General features: G+C 36.7%; 1 protein-coding gene across 1 annotated transcript; it reads left to right on the forward strand.

Moving 5' to 3' along the window:
- The first annotated feature begins 7,233 nt into the window (after nucleotides 1–7,233).
- OLR1 (oxidized low density lipoprotein receptor 1) lies at nucleotides 7,234–20,048 on the forward strand. Its single transcript, XM_059186134.1, has 6 exons — nucleotides 7,234–7,383; nucleotides 9,930–10,031; nucleotides 11,732–11,977; nucleotides 15,330–15,469; nucleotides 15,783–15,898; nucleotides 16,176–20,048. Exons 1-6 carry the CDS (start codon nucleotides 7,296–7,298, stop codon nucleotides 16,318–16,320), a joined length of 837 nt encoding a protein of 278 aa, XP_059042117.1. The 5' UTR covers nucleotides 7,234–7,295; the 3' UTR covers nucleotides 16,321–20,048.
- Nucleotides 20,049–21,973: the final 1,925 nt, after the last annotated feature.

Here is a 21,973-nt window from a genome sequence, read left to right on the forward strand (position 1 = left end):
CTCCTCTCTTGGTTGCCCTCCTCCTTTGAAATCCTCCCCTTCGCTATGTTGATAATCAACTCTCCTGGTTCTGGGTCATTTATTTTAACCATTGCAGTAGCCCTGAGGTTGACAAATGGACTGGAAAGCACTCCCATCTTTGAGGAAAGCAGGTCCCCTCTACCCTGACTTTAGTTTCCTTTGAAACACATTAGTCAGACAGACACACATATTTTTTTAAACTGGGTTCCAAAAAATAACGAATAAACTAGGTTCCAAGATCTATGGGTCTCTAGATTTCTCTCTCAAATAAAATCTAAGGTCAGAGTAAAAATAAGCACACATAGAAAGAGAATATTTGTAAAGACACATCCTACAGGAATGAGTGAATACTGTATAAATGATTTATACATAAGTCAGTAGGTTTCTGCTTAATGCAAAGTATTTAAAAAATATTTTTAAATCCAAAGTATTCCATAGGAATATTAGATATCAGTTTACAAAGATTGATCTATCTCAGAAGAACTGAATAAAACCATCTTTCAGATCATATATAATTCTGAAATTCTAATTTTACTGAGTTGTTGAAGACAACTGTTGTGTGTGACTGATTCAAAGAGTCCTCACACAGCATTAAAATATGATATCAGCATGGCAAATATAATGTTTTTTTCCTCTTAGCTAAGGGAGTCAAATAGTGACAGAAAAGCCCTCTATGATACTGATGATTGGACATCATTAAGTTCCAAAATTAAATGAGCACTACACTATTTTTCTTTTTAATGTAAATAAGACAGAGATAGGATGAAGAGTACTTTCCAAATTTCAGCAGAAAACTTGACAAGGTGGGAGGTATTTCTTAGGACAAGCAGGGCAGGAAAATCTTGGCCCTCCACTAAATTCTCTGTGGTTTCTCCAAGCCTTCATTGTCCCATTTATGAAACAGGAGGGGAATGCTCCCTTGACCTGCCCTAGGAGTTGTTTCAAAGAAAAAATACTATCAGAGATATGAAGTCATTTTGATTAGAATCTTTCTACTTAGATTGGCCTGTCCATGGTAGCATCACTAATCTCTCCCTGCTCTTTCTCTTCTCAGAGTGACAGGAAAGCATCGTAGCTAAGAATCCAGCTAGCTTATCTGGGATTAAATACTTGCTTTGTCACTTATTTTTATTTATTTATGTTTTTTTGCTCTGTCACTTATTCGCTGTGCAGTCTTGAGCAAGTTATCTTATCTCTGTTGGGTCAGTTTCATTCTTTCAAAATGGGGTAGTAATAATAATGTTACTTCATAGACTTATAGAGACTAAGTAAATTAATGTGTGTGAAATACGTACAATTGTCCTGATGCAACAAGTGTTTTTATAAGCGTTAGCCAGCATTATCTTGATTTCCATTCAGTTTTGCCAATGACCTTCACCTTCAATATGCTGAATAATTGAAGTGCTCTTAGTGTATTATAACCATGACCATGTTTTAACTTTCCTGGTATTCCAGTTCTTAAGTATTTCCCCTTGCTGTTCTGGTCATATCTTCTCCCAATCATATCAACCGAACCAGCATGAACAGGTTTGCCAATTAACATGATTTTTACCTGTTACACTTTCCGGCATGTGATTGCCATAATCGTTTTGCCCTCTAGCTTTCTAACAGGTTTGAACAAAATGGGATTCTGTTAATGACCTCCTTGTTACTTTTCTTTCTTAGAATTATTACTGCCATTTTGTTGTTGTTGTTCTCACTGAATTATTCCTTGAAGGAATAGAACTTCCTATTTATCCTAATGCAAGTGATCATGCCTTGTGTCAATTTTAATGCTGAGTTCAGTCCCTGCCAAAGCCTCCATGTCAGGAATGATGACAGAGGAAAGGTCCCTGTGGGAAGACTGAAGAGTGTAGGCACTGGAAGGGCAAGTAGCTGAGGGAGAGGGAAATGACCTCATTTCAATCCTACACAATCTTGTGTACTTCCATTAAGTTAGTGAATCATTACCTTATACCCAGGTTGTTAAGGACTTGGAGTGGAACCAATGGATGGTGCATGTACACAGACCTTTTCAACTATGTCTCAGGAAATTGTTAGACAAAAGTTCTAACAAGTAAAGCTAAAAAATTACTAATTTCTGGCCCCTTTGATTATTCTCCTTTTGACCTTGTCTATATCAGGTGACCAACTAAGAATTTCTTTTATTTCTGTGCCTCAGTGAAATAGAGGTCAGGACTACCCTCACTGTGAGTCATCAAGCATGAGTTTTGGAGTGTTGAGCAATAAGTTAGGCCATATCCATGGCTTCAAAAATAGATAATAAAGCAGAAGAGATCAGTTCCATCTTGCAACTTCTCCACTAGGAAGTCCCTCTAGCTTATGAATCAAAATTTCAGTGTAAGCACTTCAGAGGTGTTGACCATCAGGGGTAGATATGAAATTCAACAAAACAGAAGGTTTAAGTTTATCACAAAATTGTTAGTTTTATATGCCATCTAACACATTACCACAAATTATCTGAGTAATAATGTACAAAAACACACATTTTTGTTTATCTCACAGTGTCTGTGGATCAGAAATATAAAAACAGTTTAGTCGGGTCCTCTGTATAGGATCTCACAGGCTGCCATAAAGATGGCTATTGGGTTGTGTTCTCATCAGACAGCTCAACTGGGGAAGGATATACTTCCAAGCTATGTCAGGCAGGAATTCATTTCTTTATGGCTATTGATTTGTGTAAGTTTGTTTCTTTAAATTTGGCCAGAGAGGAAGAAAGGAGTGAGAGCACCTTTAGCAAGATAGGCACTATACCTTAGGTAATCAGATATACATGATCATATATGATCTATCACCTTTGCTACATTCCAAGCCACAGATACCACCCACACTCAAGAGGAGAAGATTACACAAGGGCATGGACATCATGAGGCAGGGATAATGAGAACCACTTAGTCTGTAAAACCTGTCCAACTTTCTTGCTACATCAGGATTATAGAAATTATCCCATGGATCTTTAAAAACAGAAGAAATACAAATGTCCCTCAATGGATGAATGGATAAACAAAATGTGGTATATACATACAATGGAATATTACTTAGCCTTAAAAATAAAGAGAATTCTGATACGTGCTACACCACAGATAAACCTTGAAGACACTATGCTAAGTGAAATAAGCCAGATGCAAAAGAACAAATACTGTATGTTTCCACTTATATGAGGTACTTAGTCAAATTCATAGACACAGAAAATAGAACGGTGGTTTCCAGGAACTAGGAGAAAGAAAGAATGGAGAGCTATATTAGTTAGGTCCTCCAGAAAAAAACAGAACCAAAAGGATGTGAATATTTATAGAGAAAGACCTATAAGGAACTGACTCATGCAATTATAGAGACTGGCAAATCCAAACCTGTTATGTGTATCAGCCAGCATGAGTCCCAAGAGAACCAATGATGAAGTGCCTCTAGCTTATGAATCAAGGCTGTCTGCTGGAGAATGTTTTCTTAATTGGAGGAAGATCAGTGTCTTTGTTCTATTCAGGTCTTCAACTGATTAAATAAGGCCCACTCTCATTATGGAGGGAAATCATTACCCTACTGATTAAAATGTTAATCTCACCCAAATACATTCTCAGAGAAACCCAGAAAAATATTTGACCAAATAACCGGGCACCCCATGACCCAGACAAGTTGACACATAAAACTAAACATCCAGGAATTATTATTTAATGAATACAGAGTTTTTAGTTGGAGAAGAAGAATAGTAAGCTGAGTTCTTAATTGGCATCAGATAAAAAAGAGATGTTCAGCAAATCATTTACATTTTTTTGGGCTTCATCTCCACCTTCTCAAAATAAGAACTGAGATATATTTTCCTTAAATTTCTTTGTATTTTTAAAACCCAGCTTACTTGGGTGATGTCTTAATCACTAAGAATCCAAGTGTTAACTATTTACTGCTTTCAGAATATTACAGAATATTACAATTTATATGGTATACCAAGGTGATAGGAAAGAATGAGTTTTTATTAATAGAAGGAGATCTATCTACTTCTAAAGAACTTGTAATTTGGTTTTAGAGAGGGAATAATTGTAATGGAATTGAAAATCAATAGAATGCACTATCAGAGTTTATAAAATGAGAGAGTAAAAAACGCTTGCAATCCTACCTCGAGATTTTGAATATAGAGGATTTTTTAAAGAAAAAAAAAATGAATTGTATTTGAAGGGAGTACAGGATTTGTAGACCTCATCACCAGGTCCTGGATCGCTTAGTGATGTTTTTATCAGTGTGGACCCAAAAACACAATGGATGATTATTCTCTCCTGGGTTTCATGGGTGGGGAATGAACATGAATAACTGAAGTCTGAGAGATCTAGCTCAATCTTAGACCTTCTCTAAAGAATGTAGTTATTTCTAGTGTTGTGTGTATCCTTGGATGTTTTAGGTATATAGTCATATATGTCCTTCCAAGACAGTTCTTCCTAGGACAATCCATAAAAGGTTACTAGGAAGTGACGGGCTCGTAAGGAAAAAATGTGTCAGATTAACAAGTGTGCTTCATATCACATCTTTTTTTTTTTTTTAAAGATTTTATTTATTTATTTGACAGAGAGAGATCACAGGTAGGCAGAGAGGCAGGCAGAGAGAGAGGAGGAAGCAGGCTCCCTGCTGAGCAGAGAGCCCGATGCGGGACTCGATCCCAGGACCCTGAGATCATGACCCGAGCCGAAGGCAGCGGCTTAACCCACTGAGCCACCCAGGCGCCCCCATATCACATCTTAATCCACTAGAATACTAATGGCATACAAAACAATTGTGTCACTGAGGAATCAAAAAGTGTTCTCTTCACTGTGACATGATTTCAGTATTAATTCATTATCAGAAACACTTTCCTGGAATTCCCTGGGTGGCTCAGTTGGTTAAGCATCTGCCTTCAGCTCAGGTCATGATCCCAGAGTCCTGGGATCAAGTCCTGCAGTGGGGTCCTCATATAGGACCTGTTTCTCCCTCTGCCGGTCGTGCCCCTTGCTTGTGCTCTCTCTCTCTTTTTATGACAAACAAATATATAAAATCTTTAAAAATAAATAAATAAAAAATAAAAAGACTTCCCTGAGATTCTACTTACGTGAAAGTCAGCATGGTGAATGCAGTTAGCAATCTTGATTCCTGGCACTCAAGATCAAGGGAGGTGTTGTGGGGCTTGAGTGATAAAGGTAAGTAGCACTTATCTCTTACAAGCTGGTTTGACTAGGATATACTTGCTATAGGCTGAGCTTTTTTTAGTGAACTGTATCATGGAGTAAAACTATTTAATTTTTAAAAATATTTATTTACTTATCTATCTATTTATTTATTTTTAAATAGAGAGAGCAAGCTAGCAGAGGGGCAGAGGGAGGAGGGAGAGAATATATATATATATATATATTTTTAAAGATTTATTTATTTATTTACTTGACAGACAGAGATTACAAGTAGGCAGAGAGGCAGGCAGAGAGAGAGAGGAGGAAGCAGGCTCCCCATTGAGCAGAGAGCCTGATACGGGGCTCAATCTCAGGACCTTGGGATCATGACCTGAGCTGAAGGCAGACGCTTTAACCCACTGAGCCACCCAGACATCCCAGGAGAGAGTGAATCTTTAAGCAGGTTCCACACTCAGTGCAAAGCCTGATATGGGGCTTGGTTTCACTACCCTGAGATTATGACCCTAAGATAATGACCTGAACTGAAATTAAGAATCTGACGCTTAACAGGTGGAAGCACCCAAACACCCCATAGAGTAAATCTTTAAATGACAGGTGACCTATTTTCCATTTGGTCTCAGATACTTGCACAGAAAAAGGTAATACAAGTAATCCAGGAAAGAGGAGGGAAATAGAATCTTAAGTAGGCTGTCAATATCAGTGATTTTTCTAGATAGTTTCCTAGATATTTTATTTGTATGTTTTTCTCCAATGTTCTTTTATGGATCTCCTCCTCTAATTTTTTTGTTATGTAGTTTATTTTATTTTATTCTTAAAAGATATTATTTATTTACTTATTTGTCACAGAGAGAGAGACAGCACATACCAGCTGGCAGAGTGGCAGGCAGGCAGAGGCAGAGAGAGAAGCAGACTCCCTGTGGAGCAAGGAGCCCGATGCAGGACTCTATCCCAGAACCCTGGGATTATGACCAAGCCGAAGGCAGCGGCTTAACCTACTGAGCCACCCAGGCGCCCCTCGTCATGTAGTTTAAAACAAATTCCAGATATCATATCATTTTGGCTGTAAATACTTCAGAAAATATCTTTAATACACAATTTTTTAAAAAGCATGTATAACTACAATAAGATGTTTCTTCTCTGGTTAGGAGGTTATGGAGGGAAAATAGGTGAGAATTCTATCAATGAATTCATATAGGCAGCCTTATGGGGAGCTTGCTGAAGAGTCTTTGAGACTCCGGTTATTTATGTGTAAAATGTATCCTTTGATGGGCAATTCAATTGTGCTGAGTATTACTACTACTAATATTAATAGCTATCATTTATTGAGTTCTTATGTTTGAAGTATAGTATTTAGCATTTTCATGCACTATTTCATATGAATCCTGATAGCAACATTATCAACATTATCCAGTGGAAATTCCAGTGTCCCAATTTATGGACAAAGACATAAGTTAAGAGTATTAAGTAATTCTCCAAGATTATAGACTAAGGTCCATCTGGCTTCAAATTTCTGCTGCTTTGTTATACTCCTGCTATCTTATACTGCTACTATATGAAACAGCACTCCTAATTAACTTCTAAAATTACCCACATCACCATGGCTGGAGATGATTCACATGTGATTAACTCCAAAATTTCTAATCTATTGATGATTTAAACAGTCAAAATTAAAAAGGAAAATGTGAGGCTCACAAAAGCCACAGTATAGAGGTCTGCTACAATGCAGTAAACAAATATGGACAATGGAATTAAGTAATCTGGTTTAAATGCATAGTCCTCCACAAATTTAATGTGACTTACTCTTTTGAGTTTCAGTTTCCCTATCTGAAGAGTGAATACAAATGCCTCTCCTCTAATGCTCACAGAAAATACAGTTTTCCCTTTCATAAATTACCTAAGGAAACATCCTGAAATACTAGCAGAATCACCACTTTCCCCACCTGCCTTAGGCATAACCCAAGAATTTGCGTCAGCCAATTTCCCAGTATGAAGCAAAAACCTCTCCTTCCTCCTACCCGTGATTGAGTCATTGTTCTATTAGATAGCAGTAGCTATTTAAACACTCCAGCAGGAGCTCACAAATTTTTACTTTGCAGAAGTCCTTGACTGCTTCACTCTCTCCTTCTTGGAATGAATTCAGAAATGACTTTTGATGACTTCAAGAACAAAACTATGGAGGATCAACCTGACCAGGAGCCAAATGGAAAGAAAGCTAAAGGTACTAGGGGTGGGTGAATGAGCACAGCAACAGAATTCTAAGATTAGCCCAAAAATGTAAATTAACTGAATATAGGATTAGAAAGTTGAAACGCCCAAGGATGGAAAAATATTGTAGAATTAATAACATTTACTTAAAAGAAAAACAATTCAGATATAATGATGATGATGATGACGACAATGATGATGACGATGATGATGATGACAACAATGATGATGATTCTGTGAATGAACTAACTTGGTATGAATGATGATGTATAGATTCAGATAGTTTTTATTAAACATTACCTTAGGTTCTATGCTATTCACTTTACGTGCATTATTTCTCTGAATCAGCATTTACAGCCAGACATCCAAGTTAACAGAAGTCATTTGTTCGTTCATTCATTCATTCTTCATTTTTTAAATATTGAGTGCCCGAATTTCACGACAATTATGAAGCTAAATCTCTCAGAACCTGATTAGATCAGTCACCTACTGAAAATAATCCAATTGCTTTCTGATCAGAAAATCACTAATGGGAACATGTTGGATTAATGGTCTCTACCTATGGAAGAAATGGGACAAAGGGTCTCCTTAGAAAATGGGGGTTGCACCTTTCCTGCACAGGTGTGGATGTTGTGATTTGCTTCTAAAAATTCAGGAGAGTTTCTTTACTCGGGAGTGGTAGGCATACACTTATAGTATAGAATGAATATTGACCAGAAGGAAATATTGGTTGACAGATTTACACAAATACCTACCCCCAAGCCAGAATTCTAAGCAAGAGACACAATTATCCTCTACTTTTCTGCCAGCTTGCTACATACACTCCAGAAGCTTAATGACTTTTAAATCAGTGAATGAACTGTGTTTCTTCCTGTTAAAATTTCTATTTTGTCTGTCTCCTTTCTAGAGTCTAACAGAAAGGCCTTTGACTCAGTGAATATATTTGACCATTGATTGATTAAGATCATTGATTAAGATCATTACACATTTGTGATTTGTGATTACACATCTGAAAGTTTGTGATGTAACATTCCAAGCTATGTAGTGATCAAAGTTGGATTAAATACCTGTGTTTGGATATTAACATCTGTGTCATCTTATACAATTCGCTGAGACTTTGGAGTTTCCTTATCTGCATTTAGAGGATAACACTACCAGTACTCTATTTGTGTATTGTACAGGATGAGGAGTTCACATAGATTATATGAAATTGTTGGGTTTGTTATCAAAGGAACGAGACTGAGACAAAGTTACGCAAAGCCTTATTCTATGCCAAGCGTTAGAAGTTAGACTGACCGACAGGGAAATGAGGCTGAGACAAAGTAAAAGTTATGTAAAGCTTTATTCTATGCCAAGCATTAGAAGTCAGACTGACCGGCCAGGGCCGCCTCCGAAGAGAGCGACGCCCCTTGGTCTTACAGACTAGTTTTTATAGGGCACAATCACAGACATCTACATATGTGGCTTTGGCTGATTGGATGTCTCCTACCTGTGTGTTTTAGTAACGGTTACCTGGAACTGATACTAGTAACCTTTGAGGCGTTTTTTAAACAATAAAATGGACTTGTTTTAGGTATGTGTTTTAGTAATAGTTACCTGGAACCAATATTAAAAAAATAGCCTTGTTTTAGGTGTGTGTTTTAGCAACAGTTACCTGGAACTGATATCAATAACTGTTGAGGCATTTATTAAACAACAAAATGTCTACCTAGACAACATGGAGTCACTATGGCTAAGTAGGCCCAGGCAGGCCCTAGGAGTTTAACATGTTTTAATGTGGAATTGAACCCAACAAAATATTTTCCTATTGAATCAAAATATCTGTGCTTTTGTAGTGGTGGAGCTGTGAGCTATAGGACTTATTGTTTCTATAATAATGGTGAATTTTTATAACAACAAGAGCCATAGCTGGTGTTAAGTATAGGACATGACATTAATATGAGTCAAATGAATATTGAAGTTTAATCCCTATTTTTCTTCAGTCAATAACCTCAATTCTAAGATGTAACTTTAGTGGAATAAAATCTGAAAGCACAAAATTAAATTATTTGATGTGATCTGTTGATTAGCTAACTAAAGCTTGTTTTCTTGGTGTCTGACATTCTTCTATGGCATACTGCTTATAAAATACACTGTGTATGAGGGACATGTGCATGTGTGTATGTGTGTGTGTGTGTGCATTGACATGGTCTATATTAAAAGCACCAGGCTGTCTGTTCTTTGGATGAAGTTGATCCAGCCAAGCCGGACTGAGAGTTTCTTAGAGAGTCATTATGGTGGAAATAGATAAAGTATAAGCTTGAGAATCAGATACTTAACATCATATATCTGGTACTGAATTCTGGTTCTTAAATTGTGTCAGTTGCATGACCAAGAGCAAATCACTTAAATTCTGTCTGTATTTTTCATCTGTAAATATGGACAATGAATTATATGCAGAGCCATTGGGAGGACTTCTAATGTAAGAAATGCAAAGTACAAGTTATAGTTTCCAAAGAATTGTTTGATGACTTGCTTCCATCTTTTATGTCTTTATAATTCTATCCTCTGTCACTCTAGGTCTTCATTTTCTTTCTTCTCAGTGGTGGTGCCCTACTGCTGTGACCCTGGGGATCCTTTGCTTGGGATTACTGGTAACCCTTATAATACTGACAATGCAATGTAAGTACTGGAGGTGGGGGGGAGTGAGAACTTACAAACATGGTTTATTAATTGGTTTCATAATAACTATAAACAAAATTGATTCAGTTACATTTTAGACAAACTTTTTAGAATGAGTGGGAACATGAATATGTACATTGTGCTTGTCCCTCAAATTGACTGGGACACAGACTTAAGATTATTAATGGTAGGTTTTGTTCTGTTTTGTTGTTATAACTTAATGGAAAAAGTCTGTTTAAATCCTAGAATGATGAAAAAGAAAATGATTTGAAACTCCTAAGCCACAAGATCCCCTGAGAGACCCAAAAGGAAAAGAAATGTTATATAATTCACATTGAAGTTGTTTTTGTTCTTGTTGTTGTTGTTAAGAGAGAGAGCACCCATGGGGGGAGGAGCAGAGGGCGAAGGAGAGGGAGGATCACAAGCCAACTCTGTGTTGAGCACAGAGCCTGACATTAGGCCTTGATCTGACCACCCTGAGATCAGGACTGAGCTGAAATCAAGAGTCAGTTACTTAACCTATTGAGCCACCCAGCGCCCCTACATTGAATTTTAATAGATATTATTAAATACCAATTTAAATTTAAGAATCAGAAATACCATATCAATAAATGAGACATTTAAGATAACTATAATTCAAATTTACAATATGGCTGCTTAGAAAAGAGGATGTTGAGAGGAAAAGAAGTGATAAGAAGAAGGAGAGTGGCCAAGAAGGAATGAAAATGATATTGATCATCCATATAATCTGCCTTTGTATTCAGGATGTAGATCTGAGTTCTTTTGTCCCTCTGGAATCTAGATGATTAAGGCCTTTGAAGTGCTATTTGATTCTCAGTTGTTGGCTAAAGTCACCAACCATTTTTTTCAATCTGGTAACACTTAGGGCCTTCCCTAACAACTAGGAGAAGTGCATTTGACTCAGTGGTGGTGACTGGACGAGTCTTCCCATGAGAAGAATCACTTTAAAACAGTCTCAGATCCAGCCTTCAAGCCAAGGGGTCTGTTTTGTACTCAACCATCAAACTTCTAGAACTGAGACATTTGACCCTTAATATTAGTTGCCTGCTGGGTTTCACAAACTTCATTTCATCCCCACTCTTCCTAAAATGTACTGTGGGAAAAAAAAAAAGAAACAAAAAATTATTGAAATTGTTATGACATAGCAACTTAAAATAATTCTGTGGGAGGGTGTCTCAAAAAAAGGGGTGTCACAGTTTTTAAATAAAATTAGGAAGTCTGGAGTTGTAGAGAGGTAGCAGAGGAATAAAGACACAAATAGAGTAAGTCATTGATGACAACTATTAATAATCACTGAATCTGTTGGCATCTATTTCAGATTGTCTGCATTTTATTTATGCCATTGATATACCTTTATTTTATGATTGCTTTTAAACTTGTCTGGAGCCATCAGTAACAAGTATTGTTATTGTTAACAAGTATTGTTAACAATATTGTTAACAAGTATTGTTATTGTTGTTGTTTTAATCAAATGTGTCTGTGACAGTTCCTGACATTAAAAAAATATATAGTACAGGAATATCAAATAACTTTTAAATCCATAATTTTTGAGTAATTTTCCAGCAGATTATCATTGTCAAAATGGATTATTTTATTTGATTCTTCGATTTCCTCAAAATCCAGTGGAGGGATTTTTATTCAGGATTGGCAATGGAGTTCTTATTTCAGTTGTGAATTAGTTTTACAGGTGTCTGATCTCCTAAAGCAACAGCAAGCAAACCTCACTAACCAGGAAATTATCCTGGAGGGACAGATTTTAGCACAGCGCCAGACAGAAAAAGCTTCCCAGGAGTCAGAGAGGGAACTCAAAAAAAAGATAGACACCCTTACCCAGAAGCTGGATGAAAATTCCAAAAAACAGATGGAACTTCATCAGCAGAACCTCAATCTCCGAGAGGCTCTAAGGAAAGCAGCAAACTTTTCAGGTACGGGGGTGAAGAGGTGAAAAGAAGTAGTGGAAACTGCTCTGTTTAACTTAACTGTGTTTTGAAAATGTCTCTAGGCACAAAACTGACATATCGACATATATTCATAATGTATGACACCAGAAGTTCTCTATTTTTATCATTCCCACCCTTCCCTCTGCTAAATTCTTGAGATACCTGATTTAATTAAGTGCAGTTTTTTGGCATATTTAAATTTTCTTTTCTCATAACCTCTTCTTTATTTTTAAAATCTAGATTTGAGATTTTTCTGGAAGAATTCTCCTGCCCTTACCCTTCGCCATCAGTTCTTATTTCTTTCTCTTCCAATATATCTTAATCATTGATTTCTTTCCCTATGGGGTCTCCTTTGTCTCTGGGAAGGTCTACATTAATTTTATTCTGTAGCCCTATTTCTTAAAGTATACAACAATCAACTTAAATAAAATGAATGGAGGTAGACTGACTTGGAAGTGTTGGGTAGATACTTTAGGTAAGAAAAAAATATAAAGAGCCCAGGAAGTCAGTTTATATAAGAATTAAGTTAATCTTGGAATCTAGAAGGCAGGTAGAAATACTAGCATCTATAAGAAGGGGATGATGATGTGAACTTTGATGTTATTACAGTGTTATCTGTGTCATTTAGTCTTGGACAACATGTAATTAAATCAGGTATATGTTTTTTCATCACAGGGAGATTTAAGGGATATGAGATGGAATTATTCTCAAAGATGCATTGTTTTCTTGGCAGTGTATTAATGAGTACCCTATTCTCAGTATTAGTAACTAATTGCCACTAATAAGCAGAGATTTTTCCAATTTCTTGCTTGCACATCTCACTTGATCTCAACTATGCAATTTCTTTGAAAACGGATTATATAGTAACAGTTCACAAATACCCCAGGTCTTTATTTTATAGAGGAAAAAAATTGATAGCCAGAGAAGTTAAGTGGTGATAATAATGATAAGTAGTTTTTCTTGTTTAAATAAAGTTTTGGAGTTAATAAATCCCTTCACTATTTATGGGGTTATTTCAATTTCCAAAATAAGCAGAGATTTTTAGACAAACTGATCTTTAGCAAGTATCAAACCTTTATTTAACATCTTTATTAAGGAGAGAGCTATTGAGGAAACCAAAGAATGTAGTGTCTCTAAGAAGGTATAAAGAAAGGAGATTAACCTAGCAAAAATAGGAATCTTTATATAAACAGACATAGCTACATACCAACCAATGATTTATTCCCTCGATGGGGCTGTTAGACAGGTTTTTTTTTAAATTATTTTTTTATCAATTTTATGAGATCACATCTACGTCAGGACCATCCAGAACCATCTCCCAGAGATTCCAGGCATTGGCAGCCAATCAAAAATATTAAGTAATATGTTTTTCACTGGTAGATGTCCCAGGTAACATGTTCCATTCCTTGACAGTGTCAGATAAAGGCCAATTAGTAGAGATAGCAGATAAAGTACTGCTTTTCATCAAGCAGCTTTGAGAAGTTTCTCAAAAATATTAATAACAAAATACCACATGGGAAAAAAAAAGACTGGTTGCCTTAAGTTTGAGACAAGTTTTATCTTTCTTACTAACAAGTCTGTGGTCCACAGTGTAGATATGAAGAGAGAGAGAGATTCTGAAAAGTTACCAAACAAGTGTTTTGCAGAAGGTTGTCTATCTAGAAAGGCGTAGAGTCTTCAGTTAGGGACTTTATGTTCAGGACGGAAATTAGTGGTGGTTGTCAGTCTTTGGTGGACAACATTATCACTATGGCAGCTTTTTAAAAATGGAGGTTTCCAGGTTTACCCCTAGATTCTGTATCAAAACATCTTGAAGGGCCCCAAAAGATATATCCTCAATTGATTCAAACTCAGAAGTTTGAGAGGCAGTGCCTGTCGTGATTAAACACGTGGAAAAGAGAGCAAGCCTGCCAAGGTTCATGGTCCCCTTTATCTGCCAAATCAAGAAAATTAATGGAGTTTATTTCATCCTGTTGTTATGAGGATTAAATGTGTTAATGTGTGAAAAGTACTGCCAACATAGTGATACTATGTTCCTTAAAAAAAAAAAAAAAAAATTGAAAAAGGACACCAGGCTGGTTCAGTCTATAAAGGATGCGATTCTTAATCTTGGGGACATGAGTTTGAGCCCCACCTTGGGGACTTGGGTGTAGAGTTTACTTAAAACAAGTTTTTTTTTTTTTTTTTTTTTTTTAAATTAAAAGAAACATAGGTAGTTTGAATACCACATATGCTATGTATTGGACAACACATGCCTAGGAACAGGAAACACAACATTGAAGCATAAATTCATTATTTGAAAACCTGAAGTATTAAAATGCATAAATGTATCTTTTTAAAAAGATTTTCTTTCTTTCTTTCTTTCTTTATTTCTTTGTGAGGGGGAGAAGGGAAGAGGGAAAGAGAATCCAGAAGCAGACTGTGTTGAGGACAGAGCCCAAGAGGCACTATCCCACCACCCTGAGATCATGACCTGAGCCAAAATCAAGAGTTGGTCACTTAACCTACTGAGCCATCCAGGCACCCTGGATTTTATTTCTAATTAACTTCTACACCCAGTATGCGCCTCCACACCAAGACTAAGAGTTGCATGCTTCACTGAGTGAGTCACCTCAGTACCCAGAGCATATCTTCTTTTTGTTTTTAATATTTTTATTTATTTATTTGACAGAGATCACAAGTAGGCAGAGAGGCAGGCAGAGAGAGAGCGAGGAAGCTGAGCAGAGAGCCAGATGTGGGGCTTGATCCCAGGACCCTGGGACCATGACCTGAGCCACCCAGGCGCCACATCTTCTTAATAGCAGTGTAACTATTAATGGATCCGTTTCCTGAGCTCTTACTTACATTCTTCCAAACATAATTATAAAAAATAGGTCACATTCTATAGTTACATCTCAGCTCAAATTTTGCTTTGGAATGGCCTTATTTTTCATTTAATTTACTTAAATCAGAATACTTTAAGAGAAAAAAAGACTATGGATCTACTGAGGGTCTTTGAAGACTGGACATAATTCTAATTTTTTTTAAAGATTTTATTAATTTATTTGACAGAGAGAGACATAGAGAGAAAAGGAGAACAAGCAGGGGTAGTGGAAGAGGGAGAAGCAGGCTTCCCGCGAAGCAGGAAGCCCAATGCTGGGCTCAATTCCAGGATCCTAGGATCATGACCTGAGCCAAAGGCAGATGCTTAAGGACTGAGCCACCCAGGCCCCCCCATAATTCTAATTAAGAAGAGATGATTTGCATGTGACAGTCCTGAGGGGAAAATTGATTTAAGAATTGTAGAAATATTTTTACTCAGACATCACTCACTGATCAGATATGCTACACTTCCTAGGTCCTTGTCCCCAAGACTGGCTCTGGCATGAAGAAAACTGTTACCGATTTTCCTCTGGCCCATTTAATTGGGAAAAAAGCCAGGAGAACTGCTTGTCTTTGGATGCCCAGATGCTGAAAATTAATAGCACAGATGATTTGGTGAGTTTTTATGGTGGTATGTTGGGCTGAAGTAGTGCATTATAGGGAAATAAATCGGGTTTACGCCCTTGGCAGAGGAGCACATGTTTGAGAATGAAATTACTTATTTTCTAGCCTCATCTGGTGAATGACTGCATGACCTCCGATAGAGAGGCTACATAGTATCTCTAGGCTTCAGTAAATAGTTCTATAAAACCATGGAAAGAATGTCGAAGATCTCTTTTGGTTCTTTGATTTTGTGAATCTAATCTAAAAAGACCACACTGACTTAATCATCACTTTAGATAAACATTCCTCCCCATCCTCCCCACAGGAATTCATCCGGCAAGCAAGTGCCCATTCCAATTTTCCGTTCTGGATGGGCTTGTCTCTGAGGAAACCCAGCAGCTCATGGCTCTGGGAGGACGGCTCTCCTTTGACGCCCCACTTGTAAGTTTCCTATTTTTTGCTGAACGTGTTAGTGACGCTGCTTCCACATTCCACATAATGTCCTCTTCTGGTCAGGGAGAAGCTTGGGGGAAATTCAGGAACATCTCTTTCTCCACCTCTGTCAGACAAGGACTTGCCCGTTTAGCCGTTCAGACCTTCTCTCCAGTTTATCTTCCCACATTCATTACTGATCTGAAGCTTTAAGATAAGGCTAAATTTCTGACAAAAGGCGGCAGTAAATCTACCTTTTCCCCCACCACCCCTTCTCCATCTGCAGGTTCAGACTCCAGGGTCCTGTTTCCCAGATCTATCCTGCAGGCAGTTGTGCCTATCTACAAAGAGGAGCTGTTTTTGCGGACAACTGCATTTTAACGGCATTCAGTATATGTCAGAAGAAGGCGAATCTATTGAGACCACAGTGAATTCAAAGACTCTGGAAGAAGAAGAGAAGACGAATTCTCTTCTGGAATTTAAGTTGTCCTTCATTAATGAGGTGCAAACTATGAGAGGCCCGAGAACTGCTTGTTATTAGCTGACGGCAGAACGCCCTAGCAGAGACTGGGCTTTTGGCTGCCTAGCACTTTGATATCAGAAATTTTAATTCCATCTTTCTCTCTTTCTGTGTTTTTCACCTAGCTTGTCCCAAGTCTCCCTGCCTTTCCTTTTTTTAATTTTAAAGTCTTACTCCTCTTCAATCCTCTACCTCAGTACCATCTTCCCCTCACCCTCTTGAACCACATAGAAGATGGAACACGGAGAACTTGCCCAACTGGTGGATGCATGGAAAAATGCATGCAAACACAGCCCAAGAAGAAACAGAAAAGGGGAAAAGGCCATGCTGGAATCCAGAAACTTGGGTTCTCAATGTTAAAATCTACCACTTGTTGGTCTTTTAAATTGTGATCTCTGGATTCCACTAAATACATACATGTGCACACAACACCCCCTCCCCCACATCATCACATTTTTGGGGGCATTTGTGATGTCCCAGGAGGTAATTACAAAGTGAATGATCTTTCCAGCGAATTAATCACAATTCATTGTTGGTTTCAAAATCTGTAACTATTTTTTCATCTTTTATCAAAGGACAGCTTAATCTCTTTAATCCTTCAGAACAGTTTTGTTAGAAACATGGGGCCTGAGGTAAAAATAATAGATTTATTTTTTTCCTTAACTACACACCATTTGTAAATGAGCTCTTCTCAACTCTGTTGTGTTACTGCAGAAACACACAGGACAAAAATAGGAAGATACTCAACTAAAAAACAAACTGAGCCAGGTATGAAAATATAGCTGAAGAGAAGCAGGTGGAATCAGAAGTATTCCTTCTATTTTCAGTGTTTTTATTGCCTTGCTACCTTCCTTCACAGGTTGTTTTACTTTTTAAAGGAAGCCTTTCCATTTTACTGTACATAATCCAGCACCAACTTTATAAAAAAAACCAAAAAGTTTTATCATTCCTAGAAAGACAAGAGATATTTTCTTTTCTCAGCACATTTATTGATGATTAATAGGCATATGACAAACTGAACATATTTGAATTACACAATAATCTTCGTATATATGAACATGTTCCCTTGAAATCATTGCCACAATTAAGATAGTGAATATTTCCCATCATCCCTCCTGCTTTTATCATCCCCTTCCCCAATGCCTTCTCCTCAGACAACCACCAGCTACCTTTCAGATTGTGTTTTGTAGCATTTTATATGAATGGAGTCAAACAGCATGCCTTTTTGTTTATTTTTGGTCTAGTTCCTTTCACTTAGCATAACCATTTTGGGATTCATTCCTCTTGTTGCTTGCATCAATTTTTCATTCTTTTTAAATGTTGAGTATTACTCCCTTGTATGATTATACCCCAATCTATTGATAAATGACCTGTTGATGTCCATTTGAGTTGTTTTCAGTATTTGTCTATTGCAAATAAAGGTGCCATAAACATTTTTGTACAAGTCTTCGTTTGTACATAGAATTTCTCTTCTCTTGGGTAAATGCTTAGGGGTTTAATGTCAGGATGACTCAGTAGGTGTATGTTCAGCTGTTTGAGACACTGCCAAGCTATTTACCAAAGTTGTACCATTTGGTATTCATACCAGCAATGTATGAATGTTCCAATTCCACCTACCCTTGCTAACACTTGGTATGGTCAGTCTTGTAATTGGTGCTATATTACTGTGGTTTAAATTGCATTTCTTAAATGAAAAATCATCTTGAGGTCTTTTTGTTTGCTTATATTGCTTATTTTTTATCTACATATTTTCTTTGATAATGTTAATATAAATCTTTAGAGAAGTTTTGAGGTCTTTTTTTTTTTTTATTGTTACATTTTGAGAACCCTTTGTATATGCTGGGTAAAGGTCCTAAATTTATCAGATTTCGTTTTGATCATTTTTGTTTGTTTTTCAGTTTAGGGCTTGACTTTAATTCTCTGGAAAGCAGTTTTAAATTTTGATGAAGTCCATCTTTGTGCTTTTACTGGTGTTTCTAAGAACTTGTTACCACACTCAAAGTGACAAAATTTTCTCCTGTGTTTCCTCCTAGACATTTTGTAGTTTCAGGTTTTACATGGAAATCTATAGCTTATTTTGGGTTAGTTTGTGAGTCACGTATTAAAGTGCTCTCTCTCTATTATTATTATTTGCATATAAATACTCAACTGATTTAGCAACATTTGTTAAAAAGACTACATTCACTACATTGCACTTTTGTCAACAATTAGTTACCCATATGTGGATGGGTCGACTTCTGTCTCTCTATTCTGTTCTGTTGACTTACTTAATATATTTTTACAACACCACCATGAATATCAGTTTCTCGAAATCATGTAACCCTTCATGGTAACCCTTCAATGTTGTTCTTTTTCAAAGCTGTTTCAATTAATCTACATCTTTGTATTTTTATGTTAACTTTTGAATTGGTTTAATTTCTTAAACTTAACAAACAAAGAAATGCTGTTGAAATTTTGAATGTGATTGCATTGAACCTATTACAAAAATGTGGGCAAAACCGAAATTTTAAAAATACTGATTTGTTCAACTCATAAACAAAGTATAGCTTTCCATTTACTTGCATTCTTCTAATTTCTTTAAGCAAGGTTTTGTAATTTTTTCTGTATAGATGTTTTACATATTTTCTTAGATTATTAGCATATATTTCATATTTTTGATGCTACTAGAGATGGCATTGTCATCATTTGTAATTTTAATCTCCAAATGTCTCTTGATAGTATATAGAATTACAATAAAATTTTTTATACCAACCGTAGATCTTGAAACACTTATTTTTTCTAATAATTTGTATGTAGTGTGCGTATATGTGTATTCCATTGGATTTTTACATAGATAATCATGTCATCTGCAAATAAAAGCATTTTTATTTCTTCCTTCCTGGATGATTTTTATTTCTTTTCCTTGCTAGAGGATCTACTAAATAGACCCTCTAGTAAGCATTGAAAGAATGTGGTGAGAGTGTCCGTCCTTATTTTGTTCTTGATCTTGGAAGAAATCCGTGTTAATACCATTAAGTATGCTGTTAACTGTATACTTTTCATAGATGCTCTTTATTCATTTGAAAAAGTTTCCTTTTATTCCGAGAATGCTGAGAGATTTTTATCAGGAATGGGTATTCATTTGTCTACATCTGCTTTTTCTACATCTATTGAGATGATCGATATTTTAGTTTTTTTCTTTTTAATTTTTTAACATGATGAATTACATTGAATAATTATAAAAGGTTAAACCAACCTTGGGTTCTTGGAATTTATTATCATTTTAATGTATTGGTGCATTAATTTTGTTAAACTTTGGTTTAGGACTTTTGCAAGTGTGTTAATGAAGGATATTGATTGTAATTTGCTTTTTGTGTAGTGGCTTTGTCTGGTTTATGTTTTAGAGCAGTACTCCTCAATGTCAATTTTCTGGAAGGTTTTTGTGGAACTGGTACTATTTGTTCTTTAAGTGTTTGATATAGTTTATCACTGAAGTCATCTGGACATAGGTTTTCTTTTTTTTATAAGATGTTTAACAATAGATTCAATTTCATGGATGTAATACCATTTAAATAATTCTTTCTTGAGTGTGGTTTGTTGGGCATTAGTGTCTTTCAAAGAATTCGTCCACTTTATTGAATATTTAATTTCTTAACCTTACCTTTTTCTTTGTATTTTCTTATTGTTATTTTAATATCTCTAGAATTTGTATTAATGCAACTTCTCTCATTCCTGACACCGTTCATTTTTGTCTTTTGTTTTTTAAATTAGTTTTGTTTAGAAGAAAAAGTTCATTTTTCTTCTTGATGAGACTCTTTTCTTCATTGAAATTACCTTTCTTGTAGAAAATAAAGTCTATTACTTTTGTTTTCTATTTTATTAACTTCAGCTCCAATGATTTTTTTCTTTCTTCTACTTAATTATGTTCTAGTTTGCTCTTCTAGTTCTAATTTCTTAAGATGAAAGCTCAGTTCATTGATTTCAGATTTTTTCTTTTTTTCTTTTTTTTAAATATATCTGTGCTGTGCTTTATGTTTCCCTTTAGCACTAACTGTAGTGGTATGCAACAAATTCTGGTTTATTTTTCATATTTATTCAGTTCAAAATACTTCCCAATTTCCCTTTAGTTTCTGTTGTCTCATAATGCCCTTGGGAGCTTCCTGTTTTTGGTTGAAATCTGAAACAGCCTCATCTCCCTTACTGAGAGGACAAGAGGAGACCAAAGACAGGCAGGCTACTAGGTGGAAGGTTTAATAAGCAAAGGGAACTTACATACAATACAAGGCCTGTCTCAGGCGGCAGCAAGACTAGTTAATCTCCTACCCACCCACCCTCCAAATATTAAAAATTTATACAGAAGCCTTAACTAGGCTCAACCATGCACACTAGGTAGGTGTTCTCATCATATCACTGTCTCAAGGCCATGTCCTTGGAGCAGCTCCTGGGAGCAGGAAAGGCAAACAGAACCCACATTTGATTTTTTTTTTTTTTTTTTTGGATAGCGATCACAAGTAGGCAGAGAGGCAGGCAGAAAGAGAGAGGGGGAAGCAGACTCTTTGCTGGACAGAGAGCCCAATGCGGGGCTCAATCCCAGGACCCTGAGATCATGACCTGAGCCAAAGGCAGCAGCTTAACCCACTGAGCCACCCAGGTGCCCCAGAACATACATTTGAAAGATAGGGAAGGGTATGAGGAACTATACATTGCTGGTACAGCTCACAGGTCAGTTGAAGGTCATGCCTTTTCCATGACCTTCCCCAAAACTCCACACTTTGTGACTGTCTCTTATCTTATAATCTCACGTACTTCCCTCTTCTACAGTGTGCCCTGAGCAGTCAGCAAGGGGTTTCACTAGCATGCAGGTGGCTCCTTTGGTGGCCCTCTGGCTGTCCTGGAGGCAGATGCCACAGCAATAACACAGGTACATGTAAGAGAAAGCAATGAGTCCAAAATCAGTGACACTTTTTTTTTTTTTTAATTTAAACCAAGAGACCAAGATCCCAACCACCAGTTTATTAAGTCCCCTGCACTGGGAGTTGGATCATTTAGGGCATTTACTTTATCATTCTGTGACTTAATAAAGATAATACATTAGCAGATGTATCAGGTATGAACACATAAGATTCTGTTTGGATAATGGCACGGGTGCCTCCTTGAGACATAGGGATAATGTCTAAGGCCATTCTATTTTTTCAAAGACTCTCATTAGAGTAATCTTGGCATTCAGTAAGAACAGGCTGTGTTGACTGTCATTTAAGGCTTGTTGGGTGAATTTAGTAAGGGCTTCTCTGTGTTCCTCTAAACCAATGGGGAACAAAGATAGCAGCCAAATAAGAAACCAGTAGAAAACAGAATGTGCCCACCTGGCTTGAGGAGAGGAAGGTTGGCAGTTTTAGGAACCTGACCTGGTTGTACATACCTCTGCAGGAGGCAGCACTGCCAGGCATGAGGAGATGGCCTGGGGACAGGATATGTCAGACCAGAACCCCTATCAGTGATGTGTGTTCTATTCCATGTATATATTTCAACAGGTCCATCTTGCATCAGGACAACAGAATTTCAGTGGAGATTGAATAATTTCCCCT

The sequence above is a fragment of the Mustela lutreola genome, chromosome 8 (assembly GCF_030435805.1).
Source record: "Mustela lutreola isolate mMusLut2 chromosome 8, mMusLut2.pri, whole genome shotgun sequence".
Lineage (NCBI taxonomy): Eukaryota > Metazoa > Chordata > Mammalia > Carnivora > Mustelidae > Mustela > Mustela lutreola.